This window comes from Photinus pyralis, unplaced genomic scaffold (genome assembly GCF_008802855.1).
Source record: "Photinus pyralis isolate 1611_PpyrPB1 unplaced genomic scaffold, Ppyr1.3 Ppyr1.4_LG8, whole genome shotgun sequence".
NCBI lineage: Eukaryota > Metazoa > Arthropoda > Insecta > Coleoptera > Lampyridae > Photinus > Photinus pyralis.
Window position 1 is genome coordinate 36,690,108 of NW_022170819.1, and position 8,670 is coordinate 36,698,777.

The following is an 8,670-nucleotide window of genomic DNA, read 5'->3' on the forward strand; positions in this document are numbered from 1 at the left end:
TACAGCCGGAACGGTTTTTATTTATTTACCTCAATATTTTTTGATAAAATTGACTAGTTGCCGAGGGCAACGTGTTATTACTTTTATTTTTTGTTAAACCTAAAGAATCGATGGCACAATTTGGGCAATGGAGTAAACGATATGGCACATCCGTCTGCGTTCTGAAAATATAAGCTAAACGCAAAAAATATTGTTTGTATTGCATAATTTCGTTTCATGACGAACTTATTTGCGTTTCAAAAAGATAATAATTTGACAGTCTATTATTATCGTTTGTAATGAAGCCAAAAGTCTCCGGTAGTTACATGATTTACGCACCGACACGTATCGAAACAGGAAAAATAAATCATTTACTTTTTTGGTATTTTACGTACCTCATCACATTTGTCATCCGATGCAATAATGGTTATCTACTATAAATATCGGCTATTACCCATATTTTCCCCATTCATTACTAGACTAATCTATACAAATGTGCTTCCTGTTGACAACCGTCCAGACTGATTTATGCAAGGAAATTGTTGAACGCATCTAGGTCAGGTGACGTACCCTTACTTCATTAGTAAGGATTCTCGCTTCGGACGCGAAGAATTTTTTATAACGATACATTTGGATTATGTCCAAGTGGGTCAATCAAATAAGTATAATATAAGAATGCGTTTATTTCGGCGCAGTTTTATTTCTTTGAAGGATTACACGGTTATAAAAATACATTTTGGGACATTTAACAGGCCTCTATTCAACCGCGCACGACTGTAAGCAATAAATGAAGATTTAATTCGATAGCGAATCATTTGGCAATCAGAACAACCGGGCAGGGTGCCAAAACAAATCAAAAAAGTAAATTGTGGTTTGTGGACTAAATTTAGGAACACTTTGCACTCGATCTCACAATGGGGTGGGAATCAAATAGGGTTAAATTAGGCTCGCATAGAAGCGAGGAAGAATGAGTTAGATTTGTACAATAAAGTAAAATTTTTGACGTTTGTTGGAAGTTTTTGGGTCCTATATATTTTTGGATAAAAGAATTCGATCCATTGTAGCAAGTTTTGTGTATGTAATTACATGCATAAATCAATTAATCCTGCACGTGAGAGCGAGAACAATTTTCTTACAAACATTTCTACCTACGTGTGTTTATTTCATTACTTCAAATTAGTCTTCTTTGGTTAAAAAAATGTGGTTAACTATTTCATATTTCATAATTAGTTCCTCTTATTGCGGTAAATTTGTCTCCACAGCATAGCATATGAGAAGAAAGATCGTCCTCGGAAGATTCTTCTCCAAAACCGAGTCTAAATCCGACTTTCAATTATTCGTTCGGAAAATTCCTATTGGAAAGGCTGTTCTGGGAAGATACGCGAAAAATTTGTCTCTGAATATTCTCCTCAATCGAAGAGGCAAAAGGTGAGCGCTTATACAATAACAAAACAACAAATAACAAAATAGAATAAAATAGTAAAATATTAAATATCACACAATTTATAAAAACATGCTGTATTTTATGTTAGTAGGTAATACATTAGGTGCAGGTACATTTTGTGATTGGATTCTCCAAATATTCATCTGTGCTATCATTTTCTTCCATCAGATGATGTTGAGGACCCTATGTCAGCTTTAATGGGTAGTGCAGAAAGACAGAGTGATTAGACATGGCCGCCTGGTTTGATAATTCGCCATTTTGTAGGAGTCATTAATTAAGCATCATTCCGGGAGATTTTTAAGGCGTTCGCGTTCGCGTTCTGGTCACGCTAAAGAACTGTACGATTGTCGACAAAGTTCTGAAAGTGATTAACAAACATCGCAACTTAAGATTTTATTTTCGCGTTGAGATCGAGATGGAATCGATAGTATCGAGTGGGTTTACTGGTAAAGTTTGGAAAAAGGATTCGTGTTCAGATCGTCGTTATTACAAATGGGGAAGCCATTGTGAAAGATGTGAACCAGATTCGATTTTGAACAGCCATCGCAACTAGTATGTGTGTTTGGAATGTAAAATGTAATAACGCGAGTTCCGTTAGTTAAAAGTAAAGGAAGTTTGAAGCGCATTCATTCCAGCATACTACCACTTTTGTTCGCGCAGAAAAATAGGTACGAATTATCATGAAATTAAGAGAGAGTAAAAAACAATTAAGCGTCAACTATAACACTTACCGTCGCGTAATGTAAACGACAATCTAATTAGAGCTGTATTATATTGTTGTGTAAACTGCAGGGGGTAGGTCTCGTTTTCTCGTTTGAAACAATGTCGAAGATCCGAGGGAACCACCCTGTAGTGAAAAATTTAAGTATTTTCCGGTTTACGCATTTGGAATAGTAGTCAAAATTTTTTCAGGGGCGGCGTAAGATAAAAGTACGGTCAGAAGATTTGTAAAGGCGTTATCGGATAAATTAATTGATTTTATTTACTAACAACGCTATGTGCGAGATAGCGAAGCGCTGTTTCGAGAACAACGAGAAGAAACAGATAAAGTAGGTGACTCGTCTATTATGCATTAATCTCTGTGATTACACGGACGATGTCAAGCGGACTCTTGCTGCCAAAAATAGGAAGTGAAAATATATACCAATTAACCGGATGTTAAATGCTACGTACACTGACGCCCAACGCGTGAGAATATCGAATATTGACCACCAAAACCAAATTTCTGTTAATCTAGAAAACTTGTGTTGGAAGTGGGTAAGGTTCGAACTTTTTCAAAGTAATGAATATCTTCTTGAGGACTTCCAAGTTGGTTTACATGGCTTAGCTGAAAGCGGGTACAACTAATCTTTAAACAACGACGTGATGGCGTCAGTTTAATTGTAGGATTTTTAAAATGAGAGAGACGCCGTGTTACATTATGAAAACATTCTCCTATCCTTCCACTGTCATATCATTAGATGCTTGATTCTTTCTTTGCCTTGCGAAAGGCTATAATTGTGAATTTTTAGCAATAATAAACGCGGGTGCCTAATGAATTTCTCTATGAACAAATATTTCTTTCAAAAACTGCAAGAAATTTAGTACCATTGGCATTTGAAATGGCTTATTGGGGAGAAACTAGGTATTTTGTTGGTGTAAATCAGCAGGTAACGTCCACTTGTCACCTGATGCCATAAAAAACAATGTTCATTTTTAGTAGGCGCACTCTACGCACTTACAGCGCGTACTTATACCTACTCTTATGCTTCGTGACATTTTATGGATTTATTTTGCATTTTGAAGAAAAGGTGCGTAGCTATTATAATTAATTAATTTTTCATGTGGAAGTTTACTGAATTCAGGTTTAAGGTGGAATTAATGATCACCTTTCAGTGAACTGCCACTCTGTTGTGTTTGACGAATGTAGGTTTTAATCTTCTCAATAGATAATTCTTTAACAGAATCAAATGGGAAATCGTTTAACCGACACTATGCCGTCATTGCATACAGTTAACGACGATTGTCTCTTCAATGGTGTAGCAATGGTTATCGATGGCAAAAGTTTAGGTGAAGGCATCGAGGAAGACGTGGACGAGGTGAATAATTCAAAACTTTTAAACAATGTCAGAATTGGGAAGACAGAAGATGCAACTGTCATAAATAATCAAGTAGGTAGAAATTTTTATTTTCTTTTAGTACACGATTACTTCAATTAGTTTTTCATGCAATTAATACACTTTCAACCAGAACCTTTCCCTGTAGGTCGCTTTGATTTGCACAGTATTATACTTACTCTAGCCATAAATGCGGCATTAAGCAAAGAAAATGATGCAAATGACGATTCAGATGATTAATGTCATATCTCCCAAAGGGACGACTCGCTATAATCTTTTCGGGAAAGGGTTCCCATTTTAATTAGCGGAACCATAGTTGAATTTGTACTTTCCGTTTCGTTTTCGTATTTGCCCCCACGACTGAAAAAATCTCACTCGGTGCTCGGTATGACTACTAAAAGCCTCGAATTGTTTATCTATTTCCGAGCGTCTATTTGTCTGTTCGTTGATTTCCTGCAAGTTGCTCCAACTAGAGAGCCACGGACTAGGGGTACTCTATGCCTACTTGGAGCAACTTCACCAGACGCAACCCATAGGCATAGAACTGAAACAGATTTGTTTTAGGTTCACGTTCAATTAGTGTATCCCTCGGAGGTGGCGAAGCAGCAAGTAGAAGTTGCGCATAATTTCAGCGTTTCAAACGAAGACATGAAGATTATCAACATTTATCCGACACTTGCACACAATGACATAAATATTGATTGGAGAACGTGTAACTTTCCCGTGCAGTACGCAATCTCACCGTTCAATTCTGTATTCTATAGTCCCAACGGATGTTTACCACAATCCAACTGCATCACGCTTAACGGTACAATTTCGAATGGGACACTCGATTTTGAGAACACCAGTCGGCAAACTACTACAACCACAAGAGAAGAAATTACGCCACCGCTTTCAATACTAAAGACCGAAGATACCGAATTACCCCCAGGATCCTGCGATGAGGACGTGGTTTTTGTAGAACAATACCAAATAAAAAGTCCTAAGAAATGCAAAACTAAACTTGACCCGGTTTTACCACGAAAAGTTACTCTTCCGGAGAGAAAAAATCCTGCCCGAAAAACACAAATGGACAAGGCGTCAATTAAGCTGGCGCAAAATTTGTCAATTCCGCCTTCAGTTTTTAACGCTCGCTCCAGAAGAAATAGTCGGGTAAGTCCAAATCGCGTCATTTTAGTTTTTGTTTTGAAGTTTGTTTGAGTGAACGGCCTTTTAGGAACCGTTTTACTTGCATTTGTTTTACATACCGCATTCTGGGTATGTAGTCATACGATCTGCAGGCGTGTGCTTTACACGTCGGTTCTCAGATCTTGGGTGGGGTCCTTTTTCCTGGATCCTGAAAATGTGTGGAACTCGAGTTTGGAAACTGTACTACGTTGATCATTTTTAAGCCAATAACTGACAATTTATTATAAATTAAATTATTATATTTATCGGTAAATAGTAACAGTGATTTGATCCAAAAATGGAAGCGTCATACATATATTGACCCAAACAAATATTCACGATTAATTTACTGGTCTAATTATTTCCAGAGAGCCGTTCCTATTCGTCAGTCTAACCGAACAACTGGAGCAATTCTTAATCCTCCCAGTCCCCTAAGAGAAGACGATTATCGCGAATGGCCCGTTGACGGTTTGCACGAAACGTCTTGGTATAATGAAAAAACTTCTACCATAGAATACGTTAATGGTGGAACGAAAAAAGCGATCAGAGCGACCAAGAGGAGTAAAAAATTTGTTAGATATTCTCAGGACGTAGAGAGGAAACAGCATAATAATCAACTTGGTATTATAGCCCATAAGAATTTGCATCTCGTGTTGGACTATGTAACTGAGGTGAAGCAGTTTCGCACAATTCTTAATCAAAAGGACAATTTAACTGAAGAGGATAGTGAGAACGATGCGTTGAGTAATTTAACAACGCTCCTGTACGATACATGTGATTTATATTCTTTACTGAACAATACTAATACTAGTTCCCTTGCAAACTACATACGATCTCTCTCCAAAAATTAAGCTAGTGCCTTATTTTACGATTATTACTGCTCTAAGATTGTAATTAACAATACTCTTTATTGTCGAAGTGTTGAGTTTCGAACTGAATTATAAATTCTCGCTATAATTAAGCCATCCGTATTAATTCCGCAATAAATGAAAATCAAGCAACAAATAAATATCAAAATATAAAGAAGGAATATTGCCAATATGGCTGTGAGATGACGTCATTCTGTCGACGGAGACGTGGACGATTGTCGCGTGTATCGACGTTTTGATCTCGCGTTAGGTTTCTCAGAGGTACGAGATGAATCAGAGTAATTGTCTTCCGACGTCGTTTCCTTCTTCTGCGGTTTCTCGCGTCGGGCCGTTTTGTCCTCTCGCCGTACTTTGTGTTTCGAGCTATTATGCGAACTTTCGGTTGAATACCCTGTATCCTTTCGACTTGGTTTTGCTTTGCTAAACATTGAAATAGTTAATCGTTCCAAAGAAACTGCCATTATACCTACCCAGGAGCACTATTCTTCCGAACTCTTTCTTTACGTGATTGCACACGTTGATGTTTTTTGGGAGTTTGATAAGTGGATACGTCCGATTTGGAAATAATTGAAATGCTCGTCAATTCGAAATCTTTGGTTTTCGACATTCGCTTGTTTTCGCTGTAGACCACGTGCAACCTGTACACTTGTAAAACAATAACGAGCGTATTTTTGCACGTAAAGAATACGTTCATATACGAAATGATCTTATAGTGGACTATCATTAAAAGACGAAACGCCAAAAATGGAGCGTCTTGGAGTATTATGTTTAATGCGATTCCCCAAACGTCAATATTGCAACATCGATTTGTTCTGAAACGCGCATTCTGTTAGTGCAAACAAACTAGGCATTTCGCTTTTACAATTTTTTTGATGGTCCAGTTGAGGACATTCGCGATTTTCTTGATTTTGTAGCCGTTAATACGACTGTAAATTGCATTAAGCTCCAGGTCCTACAAATTATTTAAACATGCAAACTATTACCACTTTAAAGTTCATACCTACCATATTGACAGAGTTAGTATGACTAGGATCTCTTCTGACGCTACTTTGTCGTCTTTGAAAGAGTCAAAAAATTCTATAATATCTGCGGCTGTACCTAAAAATAAAACACACCACCTACAGTTTTCCTTTATACCACATAATAGTACCAATGTACACCAATAAAATTTGACTTAATTGGTCTCTAGTTAGATCGCCTTTCGGTAGCATCCACCTTCCGATAATAAGAATTAGCATCAAAAATTGTTCTATCAGATTAATCCAGGTTTCGGTGCTCAAATTAATTTCCGGGAGTTGGATTTGTACCTATGAAAGAAGTTAATTTGCCTTACAGATTTAAAATAACTTGCCCCTATGAAGTTGTTCAGTTGCGCCAGTTGATTTCCCGCGTTTGCTGTCAAATTTATCATTTCCTCGCGCGTTCTCAACCTTCTATCTACTTTGTCCAGTTCTAAAAGCCAAATTGCCGGTACTATGCTTGCCAAATATAAGAAGACTGAGGGGCAAAACCTAAAACGAAAGAACTATTCAAAAGTCTAAAACAAAAACAACTCATTGTATTGCACACAACATTCATAAATGACTTTAATTTTTTGTTTTTAAATTCGACACCCTGTATATTATGTTGCCATTGCACGGAGAATAAAAAAAAATTACATAAAAAATGCTATAACTACGGCTTTTGTTTTATACGAAAAGTGATAGGTACCAAAATTAAATTAAAAAAATACTGCAAAATTAATAATTTTAATTGATGTAGTTTATCAATTTTAAATGCAAATTGGTGGGTTATTCACGAATAAACACAAAGTTGATTTATTTTACTTGAATTTGTATTTTGGTGTTGGTTTTCTTTTTAGAATTGTTTGTAATTGAGTAGTTTTGGTTTTAATCCTTTTTTTAATGTTATCGCTTTGGATAATGCGCACTTGTTTTATCGCTGGAGATTATTTTTTGGGAGAAGTGGTTTTTCGTTAAATACTAAAGACAACGAGAAGGCTGGGCTTTGATACCGTGCACATTGCTTTTACGCGATTTTTTTTTCAGTCGGCCTGTTTATGTGAAAACATAATTCGTCGGTATTGAAATATTGTGTGCAGAAGAAGTTAAGCGATTTTAATAAAATATGTAAGTTACTACATCGTCATCGAAGTAGTACAAGTCAGAGAGAAGTTTGTAGCTTTCTAGTCTCTCAAATTGAGAAATTTTAAGTGAATATTGAGATTTTTCTTTATATAACAGATACCGCGGAAGAATACGAGAAGAGATTATAAAATTGCAAGTCTCAATTTTGATTTGTTTTGACCTAGCTGGGCAGGTGTTTTGTGGGTGGTGTAGTGACCGCATGCCATTGCACACAGCAATATATAATATGTGATACGCTGAAATTGTAGCAATAAGTAATGTAACGAAGCCCAAACCAATTGTTACTACACAGGGTGGTCCTCGCAAACGACACCGTTACAGTAAATCCAAACGCGTCCATCAAAATAGTGCGGTTCTCGGAAAGTTTTGTTTGCCAACTCTTAGCGGCGTAATTAGCCATTGCTACTCAAGGTAAATCGTGTATAAATTACTATGAAAAGAAGCAATTTCCTGCACTTTAACGATTTCCAGTCAATCAAAACGTATTAGGGGTGAATTAGCGCGGAAATGATACGGCAAATATTTTCCCCATCGATGTTCAAATCTTTTCGCAAACAAATCGTTACTAAAGCACACAGACTGACAGACCATGAATCATGAATGGACAAAAGCATTTAAATAACATACAATGTAGACATACCATTTCCATTCTTGGTTCTCCTTAATCGTCAATGTAAAAATTCCCTCAAAAAATAACAGAAGTAACGGGGAGCTGAGGTACCAAAAGAAAACGTTCTTTTTAAATATCGTAACTTGCCAAATTGCAATTAGGCCGTGACACGCAAACACCAGCCGAGTTATTATCGCTTTGATCGTATCGAAAAAAGTTGCCATTTTTCAAATTTTCGCGCTCCTGTAGCGTAGGCAACTAATCAAACACGTCCGTTACCGCCAATGAGTAATTTACGAATGAGTTACTACAGGAGCGCCTTGGCCGTCAATTTTCGGCAACAACAATTGAATTAATA

At 36.8% G+C, this 8,670-nt stretch overlaps 2 protein-coding genes across 9 annotated transcripts; one reads left to right on the forward strand and one right to left on the reverse strand.

The window, feature by feature from the left end:
* Positions 1-1,150: 1,150 nt before the first annotated feature.
* On the forward strand, positions 1,151-5,561 carry LOC116178016. Of its 8 annotated transcripts, none has more exons than XM_031497253.1 (6): positions 1,151-2,676; positions 2,723-3,072; positions 3,123-3,213; positions 3,367-3,573; positions 4,084-4,671; positions 5,055-5,561. In XM_031497253.1, the coding sequence occupies exons 4-6, from the start codon at positions 3,373-3,375 to the stop codon at positions 5,535-5,537; spliced, it is 1,272 nt and encodes a 423-aa protein (XP_031353113.1). In that variant the 5' UTR covers positions 1,151-2,676; positions 2,723-3,072; positions 3,123-3,213; positions 3,367-3,372; the 3' UTR covers positions 5,538-5,561. The 8 variants fall into 8 exon arrangements, with proteins under 8 accessions (XP_031353113.1, XP_031353119.1, XP_031353114.1 ...); XM_031497259.1 differs by having other exon boundaries at positions 1,151-2,091; positions 2,935-3,072; XM_031497254.1 differs by having other exon boundaries at positions 1,151-1,407; positions 1,512-3,072.
* Positions 5,562-5,716: 155 nt separating this feature from the next.
* LOC116178017 (transmembrane protein 26-like) lies at positions 5,717-8,637 on the reverse strand. The gene is made up of 7 exons (XM_031497261.1): positions 8,343-8,637; positions 6,907-7,066; positions 6,706-6,862; positions 6,560-6,653; positions 6,418-6,507; positions 6,026-6,367; positions 5,717-5,975 (listed from the first exon to the last, which is right to left on the reverse strand). Exons 1-7 carry the CDS (start codon positions 8,534-8,536, stop codon positions 5,744-5,746), a joined length of 1,269 nt encoding a protein of 422 aa, XP_031353121.1. The 5' UTR covers positions 8,537-8,637; the 3' UTR covers positions 5,717-5,743.
* Between the last annotated feature and the right edge of the window lie 33 nt (positions 8,638-8,670).